The 19,447-nt window shown below is 45.3% G+C and overlaps 2 protein-coding genes across 14 annotated transcripts in view; one reads left to right on the top strand and one right to left on the bottom strand.

Moving 5' to 3' along the window:
* Window positions 1-19,447, top strand: part of LOC147020041 (uncharacterized) — a 56,577-nt gene that overhangs the window by 6,513 nt on the left and 30,617 nt on the right. Inside the window, exon 4 of one of the 10 annotated variants that reach the window (XR_015061624.1) lies at window positions 15,585-17,341. The exons of 8 other annotated variants lie outside the window; for them this stretch is intronic. Coding sequence is in view for 1 of the 2 variants with exons in the window: in XM_085895041.1 (XP_085751167.1) it covers window positions 106-238 (133 nt within the window). In the remaining variant the exon portion in view is untranslated. Of the gene's footprint in view, window positions 1-105; window positions 11,196-15,584; window positions 17,342-19,447 lie in introns of those variants that run through there. One more of the 10 variants, XM_085895041.1, reaches the window with a different exon arrangement.
* The window catches only part of PIK3CG (phosphatidylinositol-4,5-bisphosphate 3-kinase catalytic subunit gamma), a 64,091-nt gene continuing 55,564 nt past the window's right edge, over window positions 10,921-19,447 (bottom strand). For all 4 annotated transcript variants that reach the window (XM_085895016.1, XM_085895014.1, XM_085895013.1 and 1 more), the window contains exons 9-12: window positions 17,623-17,753; window positions 17,336-17,441; window positions 13,500-13,657; window positions 10,921-13,121 (exon numbers count right to left, since the gene is read on the bottom strand). In XM_085895016.1, the coding sequence (XP_085751142.1) occupies window positions 12,834-13,121; window positions 13,500-13,657; window positions 17,336-17,441; window positions 17,623-17,753 (683 nt within the window). In that variant the 3' untranslated portion in view covers window positions 10,921-12,833. The remainder of the gene's footprint in view (window positions 13,122-13,499; window positions 13,658-17,335; window positions 17,442-17,622; window positions 17,754-19,447) is intronic.

The raw sequence follows: 19,447 nt of genomic DNA on the forward strand, positions 1-19,447 counted from the left end.
GACCTGCCTAAAAGATTCTCTTGATAAAGATAAAGGTTGTTTTTTTTTTTGAGGCCTCATCATGCTCTTAAACTTATGCCTTAGAGGAATTTGTGATTTGCTCAGGGTGCCGGTGATAACTCGCCACCTCTTCATGAAAGACACCGTGGGATTTTTAACATCCACCAATGAATGCTGTACACTGAGGGTAATGTCCACCCGAATGACTGTACACTGTGATGCAATACTCTGTCAATAAAGCACCGATACGAGTCTGACAGTTTATATTCAGGTCGGAAATCAAACCCAGACTAGACATGTCAAAGGAAAGTGCGCTACCTCTGCACCATCTTGTCAGCCTTTACTATATTGGAACAAATATGGTTAAATACAGTGTTTTGTGAACACTTTTTGTGCTTACTACAGTATTAAAAGAGGGGGTGAGGACCACCTGTTTCCGATACAAATCAGGAGGGCTAACCTGAGTGAGTGATTGCCTGTAATTTTCACTTTGAGTCAGAAAGTATGAGTAGCACAAGAAGCCGCAGTTGTGGAATTGTAGAAAAAAGAACTCCCATTATGAATGGGAGTGGAGGTTATATGCTGCCTATACATATGTAGGTGCATGCTGCGCTGCAGATTGTCCTATACTAGTATGTGGCCGTACGTGCAAAAAAAACAAAAAACTTTCAACCCACGAGCCACAAAAAACAACCACACAGGCCGTTCCTTCGCTCTCGCGTGGCCGTACATGCATGCCCGTACGTGAAAACCACAAGAAGAAGAAAAAAAAACTTTCAAACAAACTCACAGACCGTTCCTTCACTCTCGTAAATGACGACTGGATTGGGGCATTGTGTTTATCAATAAATGCACATAAGAAATCGAGAAATTATTAGAATACAATAAGTAATCACTATCCGGAAGTGGTGCGTGCCCGTACGGAATGTTCATATGCATTCCACGAATTATCGCTTGCATTGAAGTAACAACTGCTGTGATACTTACACACACAGAGTTAATTAAAATCCAAATTAAAATCAGGTTTACCTCCCTGTCTTTGCTTGCCATGACATTCGCTGCCATTGACCATTGCCACTCCGACGTCACAGTAACCAAGGCACCGATCCCCATCGTAACCGGCACGGCCCGTGACGTCATCGTCGGCCGGCCGCGCACCGGCCTTTGCAGCCACGCCTACGCAGCAACGTGTCTTGTCATTGGTTTGGTAAATAAATGGCCAGAACTTGGGAAACACTTGTCCGATTAATAGCGAACGTAGTGAGCTTCATACTTAACGCGTGCACATGAGAGAATAGGAAACAACAACAACAACAACAACAACAACACAATACCCTGGCAATTTGGAATCCGTGTCGTTGGCTATGACCCTTTTGCTTCCGTTTTTTTTTTGCTTCCGATTTTTTTTTTTTGCATGGGGAATGATGCATGCCGGGAGATAAAGGCATCGTCGGAGATATGAAAGACCCAAATATCAGACATGGTGTATATTTCCTCCACTGATTTTAATAAAGACAAGTCTGAAGACGACGATGGTTCATGAGCGGTATTTGACGATGTAGATTGTTTCAGAAGTCAAGGACGAGACAATGTGATAATGTTTGACCAAGTTATAAAAATAATCAACATGATGTGGTACGAGTGACAGGTTATTAGCTGCAAGATGTTGAAAACCCGGTTTCGTTCAACAACTTTCAAAATTTGACCTTTGCATAACCTTTAAATGTCACAAAACAATGTTGTGGACATTAAGATAAGGAAACAGGATACGTGCTATTGCTTTTGCTTATTGGAGTTAGTTCGTCGAAGAAGGTCGAAAACCCGTTTCGATTCCGACAACTTTGAAAATTTGACCTTTGTGAACTTTAAAGGTCAAATGTCAAGGATTATGACCTTTGGTGAAAAACTTCCTCTGGAACATTCCAGGAACAATATAACGTCATATAGGCTATATGGCATTTCACACTCCTCGGATTATCCATACTTTGATGAAATCAGGGTAAAAACAAACTTGAAGGGGGCGCCACGGGCAAGGTGTTCGAGATAGAGCAAAATGGTTTCAAGACCTTAGGTGGGGAATGACCTCAAGATTATGCATAAAAAAATAGTCATCCGAGCTCTCAAAGTTTGGGCGGTCATATGATTTTGATGTCAAAATTCGCAATTTTCTAAGTTAGTGACCTTGTGACCTTGACCTTGGGACGAAAATGAAAAAAAAAAAAATCGAGCTCTGTGGGGCTATGCAGGTGCCATTGGGCTAACCAAACACCAAAAACCCCTGCCAGATTCGACAAACCCCGAGGAGAAGATGGATTTTTATGTCAAAATTCGCAATTTTCTAAGTTCGTGACCTTGACCTTGGGACGAAAATGAAAAATTGAGCTCCGTGGGGCTATGCAGGTGCCATTGGGCTAACCAAATTCCAAAACCCCTGCCAGATTCGACAAACCCCCTAGGAGAAGATGCAAATTGAAATTGGCGACCCCCTAAAAACACAATTTGCAATTTTCTAAGATTGTGACCTTGTGGCCTTGACCTTGGGATGAAAATGAAAAATCGTGCTCCGTGAGGTTATGCAGGTGCCATTGGGCAAACCAAATACCGAAACCAGTCAGATTCGACAAACCCCCGAGGAGAAGAAGCAAATTGAAATCAGCTACCCCCTAAAAACACGTTTTTTGGGTGTGGCTCGGCCCATAATGGGCACACCACGCCCATTCTCAGGAAAACACAACTGGATCATGATATAAACCTCCCACCAAAATTTTATCAGGATCGGATTAAAACCCACGGAGCAATGCTCGGGACAGACATACCAATAACGAATATAGTGGTCACTTTTTTTTTTGTGAAAATATTTTTTCGTGAACCAATATCTCCCGCATCATGAAAAAATAATTTTCAATCATGATTTACATTATTTGATCGCTGATCCCAAATCCAGGCCGAAGTAACCGGAAATTGCGTATACAGTTGTGAACAAGTTATAGGTAAAGTCAGAAGCGAATGTAAGAAGAATTCTACGTTCGCTTCTAGTAATAATTTTTTTTAGATGAGATCCTGTTCTCGGCGGTGTAGTTGTTGTTAAACTTAATGTTGAGGTAATATTTATTTTTTTCACATGAGATCCTGTTCTTGGCAGTGTAGTTATGAAGGTAATGTTGAGGTAATATGCAGTGGTGTTATCACGGTTATAGAAATGCACAAACAATTAATTTGATCTATAGTCTACCCAATCACACCTTTATGACTAAAAAATTAACAACAAAACTCGAGAGTAAATGCTCGAGCAGTTTTAAGTCTACCTAATCCTTAACGCGTGCACATGAGAGAAAAGGAAACAACAACAACAACAACAACAACAACAACAACAACAACAACAACAACACAATACCCTGGCAATTGGAAATCCGTGTCGTTGGCTATGACCTTTTTGCTTCCGGTTTTTGTCATGGGGAATGATGCATGCCGGGAGATAAAGGCATCATCGGAGACATGAAAGACCCAAATATCAGACATGGTGTATATTTCCTCCACTGATTTTAATAAAGATATCTCCCGCATCATCAAAAAATAATTTTTAATCGTGATTTACATTATTTGATCGCTGATCCCCAATCCAGGCCGAAGTAACTGGAAATAGCAGCATCGTCTGCAATGCACCTGACTGACCTCAGATCTGTCAAAATCATCAGCTGTGCGTCGCTTACATGTACCACGGTATAGTTGGCAAGTATACAGTTGTGAACAAGTTGTATGCACAAATGTCCGAAAAATCATAGCAAAAAGACTGTTTAATTTAATATATTTAAGAAGCTAATGCAAGAAGAATTCTACGTTTGCTTCTAGGCTTTGCCTATTCCATATTATCAAACCTTGAAAAGACAAATACTCAGGTCCCCAGCAATAGAGCTGGCAAGTTTCAATTTGATCAGACCAGTGGTTGTCGAGAAACAGCGATCACAGACACACACAGATTGCTGGAATTATAGACTAGTACGTGCCCGTAAACAAACAAAAAAAATAATTCAAACCGCGACCAAGAAACAACCACACAGGTCGTTCCATCACTCTCACGTGCCTGTATGTGCGTGGCCCGGAAGTTCGCATATCGCAGTTACGATTATTCGCAATTAGTTTTAATGGCCAATTTTCAATTAGCGCCAACATATTTTGCCTTTTCGCAATGTCATCGCAAGGAAAAACACAAAGAGAAGAGAAGAGAGAAAAAAAATTTACTTCCTGGTTCGGAGCATACCAGCTCACTCTGATGTTACCAAAATTTATACACCGTCTAATATGAAAACGATCATAATTTGGGGCATTGTGTTTATTTATAAATGCGCATAAGAAATTGAGAAATTATTAGAATACACGAAGTCATCACTATCCGGAAGTCCATACGTTGTAACCCATAATGGGGAACGCGGCTGAGGTTCTCTCCCCCATCGGCCACGCAGCAACGTGTCCTGTCATTGGTTGGTAAATAAATGGCCATAACTTGGGAACCGCTGGTCCGATTAATATCAAACCTTGAAAAGGCACATCCTCAGGTCCCCAGCAATATATCTGGCAAGTTTCAATTAGATAGGACCAGTGGTTGTCGAGAAACAGCGGTCACAGACACACACACACACACACACACACACACACACACACACACACACACACACACACACACACACACACACACACACACACACACACACACACACAGATTGCTGGAATTATAGATAGACAAGTGCATGCCCGTAGTTGCATGGCCGTACGTGCAAACAAAACAAAAAAAAATTCAAACCGCGTGCCAGAAACAACAACCGCACAGGCCGTTCCTTCGCTCTCACGTGCCCGTACGTGCGTGTGCCCGTACCCGTTTCTTCTGCACAGCACCTTGCCTCGCGTCCAGTGTTGTCTGCCAAGCGAGCAGTGCGTTCTTCATCCGTTTCTTCTGCACGACGCCTTGCCTCGCGTTCAGTGTTGTCTGCCAAGCGAGCAGCTCGTGCTTCGTTAGATTCCATTGCACGTGCACGATGCGCAGCTTCGTTCCTTCGCTGTCGTAAACAACGACTGGATTGGGGCATTGTGTTTAACAAAATCGAGAAAGAAAGAATACAGTAAGTCGATAATGTTGTGTAGCCTGCGGGCCTGCGGGGCAGGGCATGATGGTGGGGGGAGTGGTCGGTGGCGCGCACTCCTTATATCCCTGGCAGACACGATGATCACGTGTCTGCCAGGGATCTAGTCGGTCGGCGTGATCATCGTGTCTGCCAGGGATATAAGGAGTGCGCGCCGCCTGAGGCGTCGTAGTGGGTGCCGTAGTCGCCGCGGCTCGTGAGTGCATTGAGTACGTAATAAGGGAGAGCTGCGGGCAAAGTACGCCCGCGCTCCCGCTGGTGCAACAAAGCCGGGCTCGACTGTTCCTCCGCTCGTGTCTGCCTTCTAAGCACCCCTACCACGACACCACAGATTGGCGACGAGGATGTTCGGATCGGCGTGTGCAGGGTGTTTGGGTTCGGATCGGCAGCGAGTAACTCAGCGCACCCCGCGCGGTTCGAGGTTCTGGAGGAGTACGCATCGCGAAGAGCGTATCGCAGGTTCGCTCGCCACGCGCACAGGCTCCGGAGCCAGGAGGCTCGCCAGCTTGGCCAGCTCAGGCATGACAGGAAGTCGGGGCGCAGCGCACGGACGCGTGTCCGCCTTCGTCGGAGTCGACTTCGGTCACGTCGAGTGGACAACGGCCGCGCTCGGAGTTCGTTTAATTGAGGCACGACAAATCTGGGGAATGATTTCTGCAAGGTCACGGCTAAAGAACGTGGACACGCAGTTCAGCTCGGACGCGGCGTTGGACGTCGCGCAAGCTCTGAGGAATGTCCGGGGTCTCGATGGTCGGTGCGCAGCAGATGATCCGGAGGTCAGCGCGATGTTCCAGGCGCGCACGGCCGCGCGCACGGTCTGCGGCGCGGGTCGTGGACGGGCGTTGCAATGCAATCACTCGGACGGCAGTCTGAGCACTCGGGGACGTCTACGGTGTGTGTGCCGAGAGTCATCGCCCATCATAACAGTCATAGATGGCGGTGTGCGAAGCGATCCTTCCGTCCCGGGTCGAGACCTACTGCCGGTACGGTGTTCGGTGCATGGCGTACACGGTAACGCCCCGGATCGAGTTTTTCAGCCTGGGCACAGAGATCCCAGCGACCCGGAACGGGAGATACTGCCGATGTTAGACCTGCCTTCAATTGGTCCGGAGGTGACAAGATCAATGGCAGGGGAGGTTGAGGTGACCGGGCACTGATGCTGCCCATGTTGAGCCTGGTTTCAGTTGGTCCGACGGTGACAGGACCGATGCCAGTGGAGGTCGAAGTGATCGGGGCACTGATCGGGTGTCGAGTTGAGGCCACTCGTGCTGCCCTCGCATCGCACACGTATGCCGGTGAAGCGCTGCCGGCGGTTGGCGGGGCGCACGTCGTGGTTGCCCAGCGGGGCCAGCGGGTTGCGCTTCCGAGGTTCGTGGTGCGAGGGGAGGGGCCCGCCCTTTTGGGTCGGGGCTGGTTGACGCACCTCGGGCTGGATCTCCAGTTCGTACCTCCAGGTGCGCCGGTGCTCCCTTCGATGCTTTCTTCGAGTTCCGAGGGCGAGGTTCTGGCGGCGGGAGCCGCATCGATGCAACGGGAGCGGCGGTTCGTTGCTGTCTGCAACGGTGATGTGCGGTTCGGGAGCAACGGGAGCCGTGCCAGCTCTCGCGATGAGCTCTCGCGCTTCGGCTGTGCTCATGATGCAATGTGCGCCTGTGTTGTTCGGGCAGTTTCAACGGGGAGTTGCGGCGAGCCCGTCGCGTTCAAGAAAGTCACGGTTCGCAACATCGAGATGACAGCCGGGAGACGGACACGCGCTGTGGGTTATGGGTTGCTGTTCATTGCATGTTTGTTTTTAATTGCTCAAGTGATGCGGTTTAATGGTATTGAGATAAATGCCGACGGGTCCTGTGTGAGAGTGGGTTTGGCTGAGATCAATCGATGGCATTTGCATTATGATCAATGTGATGTGGAGGCTTTGGGAGCGATGGTGGCAAATAAAGAGGTTTTGTTGGCCTCCCATTGCCCCGGGCCACGGGTGGTTACTGTGTCATATGCAGGGATTTCATCGGGGAAACGCGCTGTACGGAAAAAGGAGTTTGCAATGGCACAAATGATGTTCTTATTGATTTATGACGAGCCTGAGTTTAAGGGGTGGTTTGTATGGAATGGCTACCGTCTAATTGCCGTGTGGGTCTCGGAGATCGACTCGGAGCCAGGGCTGGTGCGCTGTTCAACATTACCCCCACCTCTGGTTTCGGCAAGGTCAGACGTGCCTGGCGCCTGGGGCGCAGCTCTCTGTTCTCTCTCGAGGCCGTTTGGACGTGCGTTGGAATCTCAACTGATTGTGGTGCGTGGGTTGTTATGGGGCATTTGTTGCATCCCGCCGACGGCGCTGTTCAGCCCCCCCACCCAAGGTCAGTCCGGTCTGGCGTTGGCGCCACGGCTTCCAGACAGCGGGCTTCCGGCCTCGGAATGTTTATCTGCTTCAGGTCTGGCTGGGGGAGATGTGCCGCCTTGTCGGCCGTAGGCGTTTGATGGTGCCGGCGGAGGTTTGCTCGGGAGGTCGCCGTGACCTCGCCGGAGGGCATGTAAGCATGAGCCGCCTGGGGGCGCTTTTGCTGCGTAGTGCTGCTGTGCTTCTCGCCTTGCTGCTTCATATCGGTAACGCGGTCAGGGTTTTGTAGGTTCATTGTGCAACTCAGTCTTAGGAACCTGGCGATATATACATACAGTAAGATCGAATACAGTAAGTCGATAAATCGAGAAAGCATACAGTACTCGTCACTATCCGGAAGTCCGGAAGTTAAGTCCTCACTGTCCGGAAGTTCGCATATCGCAGTTACGATTATTCGCAATTTAGTTTTTATGGCCAATTATTCAATTAGCGCCAAGTTATTTTGCCTTTTCACCATGTCATCGCAAGGAAAAACACAAAGAGAAGAGAAGAGAAAAAAAAAACCCCTTCGTGTAAAAAAAAAAAAAATAAAATTACTTCCTGCTTTGGAGCACACCAGCTCACTCTGATGTTACCGAAATTTATGCACCGTCTAATATGAAAACGATCATAACTTGGGGCAAAAAAAAATACTTCCTGCTTCGGAGCATACCAGCTCAATCTGATGTTACCGAAATTTATGCACCGTCTGATATGAAAACGTACATAACTTGGGGCATTGTGTTTATCTATAAATGCGCATAAGAAATCGAGAAATTATTAGAATACACGAAGTCATCATTATCCGGAAGTCCGTACGTTGTAAGGGGTAATGGGGAACGCGTCTGAGGTTCTCTTCCCCCATCGGCCACGCCCACGCAGCAACGTGTCTTGTCATTGGTTGGTAAATAAATGGCAATAACTTGGGAACCGCTTGTCCGATTAATATTAAACCTTGAAAAGGCACATCCTCAGGTCCTCAGCAATATATCTGGCAAGTTTCAATTAGATCGGACCGGTGGTTTTTTGAGAAACAGCGGTCACAGACAAGCACGCACGCACGCATGCACGCACACACACACACACACATTGCTGGAATTATAGATATATAATAGTGGAAACAACAATGCACAATGTTGAAGGACGGACGCAAGCACGCACACAGAGAACAAGCTCCTTTTATATAATAGATTATCCACTTTTATAAAGCTAAATTTTGGAGGTCATTTTATCACAGGGGCAGTCATTTATATTCACAGAATTGTGAAATATAAAACCTCCATCATCAATCCACATACCCACGAAAGCCGAACTCACGATGCATTCAATGATGTTATCTTCTTCTTCTTGCATGTGGCAGCTTGGCTGCAAGGTCGATATCATTTTGTTGGGGCACAACTATGCTGCTGATGCAGTGCCCCTACACCAGTACACTGGTACTCATTTCACTGACCTCAGAAGGATGGCAGACTGAGTCAACCCCACATGGTGTTAATTCAGTGGCCAACGGGGCTCAAACTTAGGACCCTAAGATCCCAAGCCAGCTACCCTTAAACCACTAAGCCAACGCCAGGCTGTAGAATGATGTTATCTGATTTGGTGAGAGTCATACTTTAAGGCCCATTTTACCTCAGAGGCAGCAACAACTCTGGTGTGCTAGGTTTATCACAGATAATGCGATAAAACCCAAAAATGCTAAAAACATCTCATTTTTCCAAATTCTCTGCCAGTCGACTTTTAGACATCATTCGAGACTGTGAAAATGGTATCAGACATTGAATACATTTCTTTTGTTGTTGTTAAGTTGGTGTCCCAAGCCTTGGAAGAGATCTGCGTGTGCTGGCTGAGGTGTTGCAAAGAGGGATGTACATTTTGGCTCGTAAAATAAAAATATAAAGCATCCATGAACAACCTATAAATCACAGTAAAGCCCAGCTCATGGAGTATTCAGTGACGTTATCCGGTTTGATAAAAAAAATCAAACTCTGGAGGCCATCTTACTTCAGCGACCACAGTCGTGCTCATGCGACCATTTGAACACGTGACCAGCTTCCAGAGTTTTTAAGAGTAGAAGCTTCAAACTCACAATTCAATATGGTGTTGGCATGCTTTAGGTGTTTGCCAAATTTCATGGCAATTGGTTTAGCAGTTCTGCAGAAAAATATTGTTTTAAGTTTTGAGCAAAATCCAAGATGGCCACCAATACAGGACAGAATTCAAAAAACAAAATCCATGAGGATCCATTAAAATCCATTCCCAATGTGTGTGTGTTATAAACACTCATAGATTGGCATCGCCAGCTGTAACCGTTTTTTCAAAAGTTGTCAACAAGAACAATAGGCTTCTCACCTGTCGGCTTGGAAGCCAATAAAATGGTTTTGCTATAGTTTCCAAATTTACAAAGAAAAGTTTGAAAAAGGCAGAATAAATACATGGTACCCAAGACAAAACATTTTTAATGGAAATTAATTTCCACAAGAACTAGTTTCCAATCAGTCATGCTGAGTGTTGTGTTCGATCAGTTAAACTTGCTTTTCTTTATTTACTTTTTCTTTGTAAACAGGTCCAATCAAATTGGCAATGATTTTCACACATTTCAAAATATCTGCACACATTAACAGCATTATATTTTAAGACGAGCTGATTTTCCTGGCGTTGCGCGGGAAGAGAAACGTGAATTTGTAACATTGTAGCCAAAGGAAATTTTGAAATTGTAATACCCTCTGCCACCACCACCACCTCCAGGTTACACTACATGGTACACATTTACAAGGAGAATTTACACCCTCCTCCCCACCCCCAACCCCACATCCCCATGTGAGGCTACGGCCACATAGCCTATGTTACCCCCCACATCAATTTGTACTTATACCCTGAGTTTGAGGCTTGTAACTTAAAAGGTGTGGCTGTGTATAGAACACATACAAACAGAGAGACAGACACAGAGATTTTGCCTTTTACAAGTATAGATGGCTGGGAGGATAAGTTAGGAGTATGTGCACTCACATTTGAGCGGTCTTGCCTGGGTTTGAATCTCGATCGAGCTGTAAACTATCACGCTGGTGTTGCACATGCAGGGTGAGGCATCAGTGTGCGTGTCCTCCGTCGGTAGGACGTTTAGCCAGAGAGTGGATGTTTAAGATCCCACAGTGGCTTTCATGAAGAGGAAGCAAGTCATCTCTGACACCTTGAACAAATTAGAAATTCCTGCACCTTCGGTCAAGTTTCCTGTGACAGAGTAGCGGCCTATTTTATTTTCAGGATTTGTTGTAGCCTTGAAATGTCTCTCGACTTGTCGTGAATACCCCAAAGCTATGTCAAGCGGACGGGCCTCCATCATTATTATTATTAAAGTTTGTATTCCATTGTACTGTAAGGTTTGTATTCCATTGTACTAACAGCAGTAACAAATCAAATTCATAATATTTAATCAATAATGTACAAAGCAACCTTCATGGTATTACAATTATGGTAAACACTGACCAAATGCAGCATTGAAATCAGATGTCAAGTTATATTCAAAATTTCCATTTGGAACCAAGTCCTGGAAGTTGGCTTCAAGCCATATCTTCAAAGAATTTCACCCAATGAATCAGTACCATTTAAAGATGTACAATGAAGGTCGAGGAAAGTCAACAGGAGGCAAATTATTAAACGTCATATCAGCTCCAGTTTTTTTTTTTTTTTACAAGAAAACATATCCATCTCAATGCACCTGATCCCAAGGAGCTCAGAAGCTAAGCATTCAAACCAGGTTAGTACAGTAGTTGGATGCAAGTATCATGGATTGCCCGTTGCAGCGTGGGGATGTCAAGATATCTCAGAAGGTAGCATACTTGCCTTTGAGCTGTTTAATCAGGATTTAGTTGCTGGGACAGTTACAAACAGCCATCCTGATGCTTGGCTTGCAGGACGTCCTTCAGAAAGGATGTCAAATTAGCTATCATGTCTGCTTGGATTTACTTGTGGATGTCAAACATCCCTCGAGTAACCTTTAGACCAAGCTTTGTATTTGGTCTCGAGCAGTGTAAGCTCTAGATACCAATACTGAGGGTTTTGCTGCAGTAAAAATACTGCACAAGGTCACTTTATGATATGATACAAAGCAAAGGCACATTCAAGATCATTGTGAAACAAAGCAATATGATAAGGAACTTGACTGTGGAGTTTGCAACTCGTTTTTAGTCAAGTATTTATATTCATTATGTTAAAGGAAAGGAGTGGAAGCATTCAAGATTGCGATGTATTGCTATGTAATGGAAAGTAGGAGGGCTGACAGGATGGCTTCGAGGTACGCACAGTCACCACTCAGCTGTCCAGCCTGGGTTTGAATCCCGACCCAGCTATAAACTGTCATCCCAGTGTTTCACAGGCAATGCAATTCATCAATGTGTGTGCCGCCCCCTCTGATAGACGTTAAACGGGCGTCACATCTGCCAGCATTCGTTGGTGGACATTAAAGATCCCAGGGTGTCGCTTGCGAAGAGTAGGCGAGCTATCGCGGGCGTCATGAACAAATTCCAAATCCCTGCCCTAACTAGCAGAGGGCATTGCATCAGCAGCACAGCCGTTCCCTCAGCCAATGATGCTACCCTGCAACGTTGTGCTGCATACAAACGAAGAAAGGAAAAGCAGTAGAAACACAAAATGTATTCATTTTCGGCATACGCAAACGCATCGTTTTCCATGTTATGTTTTCCATTCATACCCATCTTTTCTACCCCCCTCCCCCCACTATCCCTTCCAGTATGCACCCTCTTGCCTGCAGGCCTTCTCCTCCCTTTCATTTCCTGTTGCTTCATCTGACTGCCTGCCCTGTGTCCATCTGCTTCCAACCTCCATGCCGTCAGTATGATAATCGTCTATTTCCATCATCTTGCTCTGTAGTCTAGACTTTGTATATAAAAAGAGAAAGCTGCATAACTCAATCGTCAATGAGTCGTAACCAAGTTATGCAGCATTATTCAATGATCTTGAACTCCTCTGCTGTGCCAAAACAATTTCCTTTCGATCATTTGTGCATGCCATGTCGTCTCCACTTGCAGAGGGGTTCAACCAAATTCTCCCATTGCAACAGGCTTACATTCTCACCTTGTTTGAATAATCTGTGAAACCTGCGAATTGAAAAATTCTTCCCCAATAACATTGGGATTTCCTCGGTGTTTCACTTTACTGGCTAAAAAGTTATAAAACAAGGAACGTGAAACTACAAAGTGTGTGTGTGTGTGTGTGTGTATGTGTGTGTGTGTGTGTGTGTGTGTGTGTGTGTGTGTGTGTGTGTGTGTGTATGTGTGTGTGTAGAGGGAGAGGGGGTGGCTATTCCATCACAGGAGGTTGTTTTTGCCGGGGCTTCCCTGCTTAATGCCAAGAAACAAGTGAATGAACCAGTTGAGTTGCACAGTCCAGCCCTTGTCTCTGCAAATCTCTATCTGCTCCAAGAAGTGCTTCTTGGCATCACCCTCACGCCGGGACACCATGAGCGCTTCTCGCATGTATTCAATGTCCTTTTTGCAGCTCAGTTCCGGCATTCCCGTCAAAGCCATCATGGAGAACAAAGTAATAAGCAGGTCAGTATGCTGACGCAATGCCAGATACGCTTTCATGCAGATCTCCTGCAAAGTTATCAGTGGAAATGGACAAAGAAAATGGAGAAAAACAAATTAATTTGTGTTGTTCTCATTAATGGTCACTTTATCTCACATTTGAGAATAAATGGTAGTAGTTTGCCATTTTGGGCTGAAAAGCTTATACAAATAACGAAAAAAGAAAACTTGCACCACATAATACAAAATTCACAATTAAATATGCACATTGCACATTGCAAAGCAACTATTTTAAGGCTTAAACGCTCACGGTGTCCTCAACACTGGCAATCCAGCCTGGAGAGGGATTAAACTCATCCTTTGACCCACGTCAAGATGACATCAATGAAATTGACACAAGTGCACTCACACAAATCATGTCGACCCTCTGGCGGTGTGCATAATCACCTGAAAGTTATTGAAGCAAGCACTTGTTTCCTTTCTGGAGGCTCCCATGACATAGAGGAAATCTGGAGTAAGCACAAATGGGACCCTCTCTCTGTTTACTCCGAGTATGCTCTTGGTATTTCCAAGGATGTGACCAAAGTCAATATGGAAGAGGTTGCCTTGAGTTGGTAAATGAAAGAAATATATATATATTTTTTCAATGAAACTACATGGGGTCACAAACCTTAATACTATCATCAAGCAAAAGTATATTGTAGAAAAAAAAAAATGGAAAAACTTTTATTGCAGTCATAATGAATGAGGAGACACAAACAAAATAATCAATATAATGTTACATTTGGAATGTAGCTTTTCTCTTTATCCCCTTATGAGCCCATGCTTCACATAATTCCTTTATCAGCACATTCATTCCTTTCATCATCCTTCATCCATCCATCCATCCATTGGGACCATACTTTGTACAGAGCATTGGTGCTGTCAAAGCAGTCTCCTTGGCTATTGGGCACAATCCTGGATGGGTCGCCACTCCGACATAGGATACTCGAATGGCTCAATCATCCCAGCAAGCCGGTACTCATTTTGCCGACCTCAGAAGGATGACAGGCTGAGTCAACCCCACCTGGTATTAATTCAACAGACAAGCAGGATTTGAACCCAGGATCCTGGGATCCCAAGCCCACAACCCTAACCATTAAGCCAACACCAGGCATCATCCACCAAAAAGCCCCAATCACTTATTTATCCCATTATCAGCCCATTTCATTAATTCGTTATACCCTCATCAACACCTTGGCTTCTTTATTCTCATGTAAGCATTTCCCCTTCCTTATCCCCCTTACAGTGTCTTCTCTTCACTATCTTATCAGCACCTTACCTTCTTCATACTATTACCTTTACCTTCACAACTCCTTATCACCTCCCTCACCTTCAATATCTCCACATCATCCCCTTTACCTTCAATATCTCATCGCCCCCTTCCCTTCACAATAATCTTGTCAGCTCCTTCCCTTTGTTATCCAACAAGAAAGAATAAAACATTTTTTTTTAATGTAAAAGAATGTAGAAATAGCCAAAAACTATGTAAACAAGGTAGGGATGGTCACAAAAAATTATCATGTGGAATTTGCACTATCAGTATCATCAGGGTTTATTGGTCTGAAAGGTTTAAAGATCAAATTGAAAGGTGGAGACGTAGTCACGGTGCAATAATATGTAACTAAGCGATGCACTCACAGTTCAATTCCTCGGAAATTAAAAAGTAAAATCGATCGAAGTACAGTACAGGACTCACATTCAAACTGGACGTAATTAATAAATTTACTCACATGGATCGACCGAGGCTTCACCGTGTTTTTCGGTTTTATTTACACAGATAATTATCCTTCATCTGTCAACGATGGTTGTTGGACTGTACGTAATATTCCACAATTAACCACAGCTGTTTTAAAAAGTGCTTTTCTGTTGTCGCTATTGTCAGATTTACATCATTTTACACAGGTAACCACATCCATTTCGGTGTTATCGGCCCTCGGTTTATCGTCGCTGTGGCCCCGCTCCCACCAGGCTGATTGACAATCGTGGTCCTGCCCACCACTCCCTTATATTGTTGTGGATTTGGAAGTTTACAGCACGCAACATACAGGTTCCTATAGCTCAGTTATATCGATAAGTAAATGTGGATAGATAGCTTCCCGTCCCTTGTCTAATGGGTAATTAAATGTTCATGTGCTGTGAAGTTATTTTGATAGTTAGGATTTCCTTTTATTTCAACACCAACAGCTGCGGACTACTACAGCTCCAAATAAAACAACAGCAAAAATCCTCTGCTCCCGGCATTCTCGGCGTGCACAGTAGGGGAAAGCTCATGCCCCACCCACTGATTTGCTTGGCCGCACGCTCAGTAGGGGAAAGGTCGAGCCTCACCCGAGAATGATCCACGCCTGAGCGAGCCCCACCCGAGAATGATCCACGCCTGAGTGAGCACGCCGGAGAGGATAAAAAGGAACAGAGAATCCTCGCAGAGCTGGTCTTGGTCTTGTCTTAGTCGTCGTCGTCTTCTTCCTCCTCCTCCTCCCGATTATCAAGAGCTTGGAGACACCGTCCACCACCGGAGCCGCAAGGGTGCGCGCCATCTCTCGAAGGGATACGGAGAGGTTTTGATTGCCAGGGCAAGCGCCGAGCGGAGTTGAAAAATCTGATCGCGGCTCGCCTCTCGCTGGTGCCCAGGTCGACTCAACGCGAAGACCACATGAGGTGGACAGGTCCAAGGCAGAATCTGGTCTTCAGCTCGACTGTCCTCTGGGCTGGAGGTCCGAATAAAGACCACTTTGGGTCCGATTCTTTTGGGTGTGTGCTTTTGTGTGTTTGTGGTGCCAGTCTGCTAAGTAATGAATTGTTAAGTGCTTTTTGCTTATACATTCGTGCTTATTAATATTCGGATAACTCTGCCCTTACGTGCTCCCCTCATTTCCCTATTGTTAATAAATATCCCCATTTGTGAAATGTATCAGCTCGTTTGTGTCCTTTCCTCCATTGGCTTAGTGTGCTGCGTGTTGGAAAATTAGCAAGGCCGTTGTGCTGCCGTAAGGGGACATCTGGACCGACGGGACTTTGGTGACCGTCCGCGTCACACGCGGTTCGAGTGCGCTAGCGGCTCGTTAAGTACAGGTGCCGTTGAGGGTGTGGAGACTCGGTAAATCGCCACGTGGTCTCTAGGTATTTTGAAAATTGGCAAATAACCCTGTACCACGTGGAAGAAATATTGACGCTTCACGGTCCGATAAGGGACCCGTACTTCTTGGAGTTTTCCGAAAAAGTACGATCTAAATTCTGGGTGATTGGTCGAGCTGACTCTACTGCTCCATCTAGCGGTCATGCTCGCAGCCGATACCCGGCCCCGCAACAATATTACTCAGTGTAGTTATACAGTTATGCCTACTTTACGTGGAATCCTTTCAAGTTGTGAAAAATCTGAGTAGTCATGGACCTTCCCCCTATAAAATGCAGTACATTCGTGTTTAAAGCAAGTCCTTAACTTAAACAAATTTTAAGTTAGGCTGACTGAAAAGAAGAATAAGAAGAAGTACAATCAGGCTATTTTGAGTCAGTCAGTTTTATAGCTCAGCGATGCTGTCCAAATGTTTCATGTGTGTTCTTGGATGTGAAATCCTCCACAGATTCCTCGAAGGTACTTTACAGGTTGATAAGTTTGTATCTTCGTGAATGTATTTGAGGATTTGTGTTGTATTAAACTAATAGAGTATCCATGCCTTCCCTACATAGGGAGTTGAGCGACTGATAATTTAATTAGCCCCTTCCCATATCGGATGTTCTTGACAGACAGTCTTGTGTTGTGCAGATGATAAACTAAATTTTATGAGGTATGATATTTTTGTTGACCAGGTATTTATTAAAGAATGTTCCACCGTTTCTTATTGCACATTCCATCACCTTGGATTTTCAGCACTTGCATCAAACCACGGAACAAGGGATTATTGGAATTGATGACCAGCACGATAGACAAATTGTCTTAAAAATAGTTTTTACCTCCATTCCTCTGCATTTAATCAACTGTCTACATCAAACTTGAACTACCCTCATAATTAATCTGTTCACTCATGAAACGACAAATAAAACTTGCAAATAGAGGGAAGCAATATCATGATGCCTTGAGATTGTGTCCAAAAGCTTAGCGATTCTGAATATACATCGCTTGGCACTACGGACTCTTGAGCACAATATGCTATGGAACAAAACACTTTCATACAACAAAGAAAGAGATTGATTCAGCAAACCCATTACAGTCATTTGACATTTGTGGTTCTCTGCTTCCTCACCTGAGCCAGTAATCATGATGTTGTCATTGTGTCGATCACCAATACCAAGCACATATGTAGCCACACAGTAACCAGCGCAAGAGTGGACAAACTTCTCAAGAACGAGCTGGAATATACATAGCAGCATTGACTCACAGCTACTTACAATCACCCTAATACTACCAATTCTGTCACATACAATATCATCTTCTGCACTTTCGCTCTCCTCGGTTCGCATCACTTTCCTCAATAATTATCTCGCAAAGATCAGTGAAATAAAACAAATATACCAGATGATAAAGACTCACCTGATCCTGATTTGGACTTTTCTCCTGCAACCACTGATGCAGAACCTCATCCTTGAAGGCACCCGTGTTTCCCACCTTGCTCTGTTGGATCTTGGCAATGGTTGTACCATCCTGGACAATCTGGATCATGCCTAGAAGGGTGGAAAGGGATTGGACAATCATTACCCACAGCAAATGAAAAAGCAATATTCAGTAGAGTGGCTTGTAATTTCATTCAAACGGAAAATAGTTCCGGTTCTCGGAACTGTATGCATACAAACATACAGTTGTCACGAAGTTAGTTATGCCAATAGTATATGTGCAGATAGATCCCTCCCTTGTGTGTAGTGGGAAGACACTGGGATGCGTAGCGATGGGCTTTTAGTTAGGATTATAAATCATTTCTCCCCTTTTATTTTATTTCCCCTGTTGTTGGAGCCGCAGTACCTTCCTCTCGCTTGCTACTCTCGTTTGAGCTGGACAAGCGCTTCACCGCCTACTCGCCTAACCAGCAACTCGTTTTTAGAGGCAACATCTTGCAGTAGTTCCTTCTTGGCGGGTCCTCATGCACGTGGAGTGGGTGGGCTTGTCAGCCTGGCCGAAACCCCGCCCAGAAAAGGCGGACCCCACGAAGGCCCTGTCCAATCGGGACGGACGACGATGTCAGCTTCGCCAAGGCCCCTCCCCGCCCAGGGGTATCTATAAAGTACGAAGCGATCCTCAGAGGAGAGTTGAGTGCTTAGAGTTCGTGGAGTTCGTAGTTGGATTTTAGGGTTCGTTTTGTTGGGTGGTTGAATTGGTGGAAGGGTCTTGAGAAAGAAAGAAGGAAGGTCGTTGGTTCTTTGGTGGTCGGAGAGTTCGGTGGGTTCGTTGGCATTGTTGCGAAGTGTCTACCCACGTCTCGCCTCGGCGGCCTGCACTCTCCACTCAAGCTCCTTCACGGACACGAACTCCACACGTACGGTGGTGGCTGAACAACTCAACCTTTGTCAGGTGCCGAACCACGGAGCATCCCTTCCCCTGAAACTCTCAGGTACCGAGAACTGCGACCTCAGCTCCCTCCCTTCCTGGCTGCAAAAGGTCCCCTTTTCTTTTAATTGGGTTTATTTTGCTGGGTGTGTGTCTGAGTGTGTGGTGCCTGTCCTTTAAGTAAATTGTATAAGATTTTTGATTATTGTAATTGTTGCTTGTATTAATCTCACGTAAGTCTGCACTGTGTCCGCTTTTATAAGTTGCTGTAAAAATTGTCGCACGACATCCCTCTCATCTTCCCCCTGCATAACATAACCAATAAACCTTTTTATGTGCCACATGATTTTCCTCGCCTCGTGTAAATAAATCATTGTAGAAATGTTCCCAGTTCATTTTTGTCTTTTCCTTCATTGGTCCAGCATGGTTCGGATCTGAGTTTAGCCGGGTCTTTATCCCCGATAACCTGTTCATTCTAGCCGGTACGTCCTTGGCAGTTCTGCTCGGCTGCATCCGATCCGGAGTTGATAGTTGGTACTCCACTGTAGTTGGTGGAGTGATCCGGTTCAGGCAAGGCGTACCAAGGGCGTTTCCCTGGTAGTCGAAACCACGTGGTTAATTAGGTAAACCGATTACATCTGGCAGGAAGACCCTACGCTACGCGGTTGAGGTATTGGCGCCCACGGTCGGTTAAGCGACCCGCCGCGTCACGGAATTATCCGTGAGCGACGGCCTACAATTCCGGGAGTCTGGTGGGAGACGACGTAATTTCCCCCACCTAGTGGTCGTTCTCACCACCGGACCCTGGCCCACAACAATATAAATGAGTTATGCAGATAATACATGAATAATGCTGGAGAAAAACAAAGGAAGGGAA

Source organism: Eptatretus burgeri, chromosome 9 (assembly GCF_056783735.1).
Source record: "Eptatretus burgeri isolate ZD-2024b chromosome 9, Ebu_testis_v1, whole genome shotgun sequence".
Taxonomy (NCBI): Eukaryota; Metazoa; Chordata; class Myxini; order Myxiniformes; family Myxinidae; genus Eptatretus; species Eptatretus burgeri.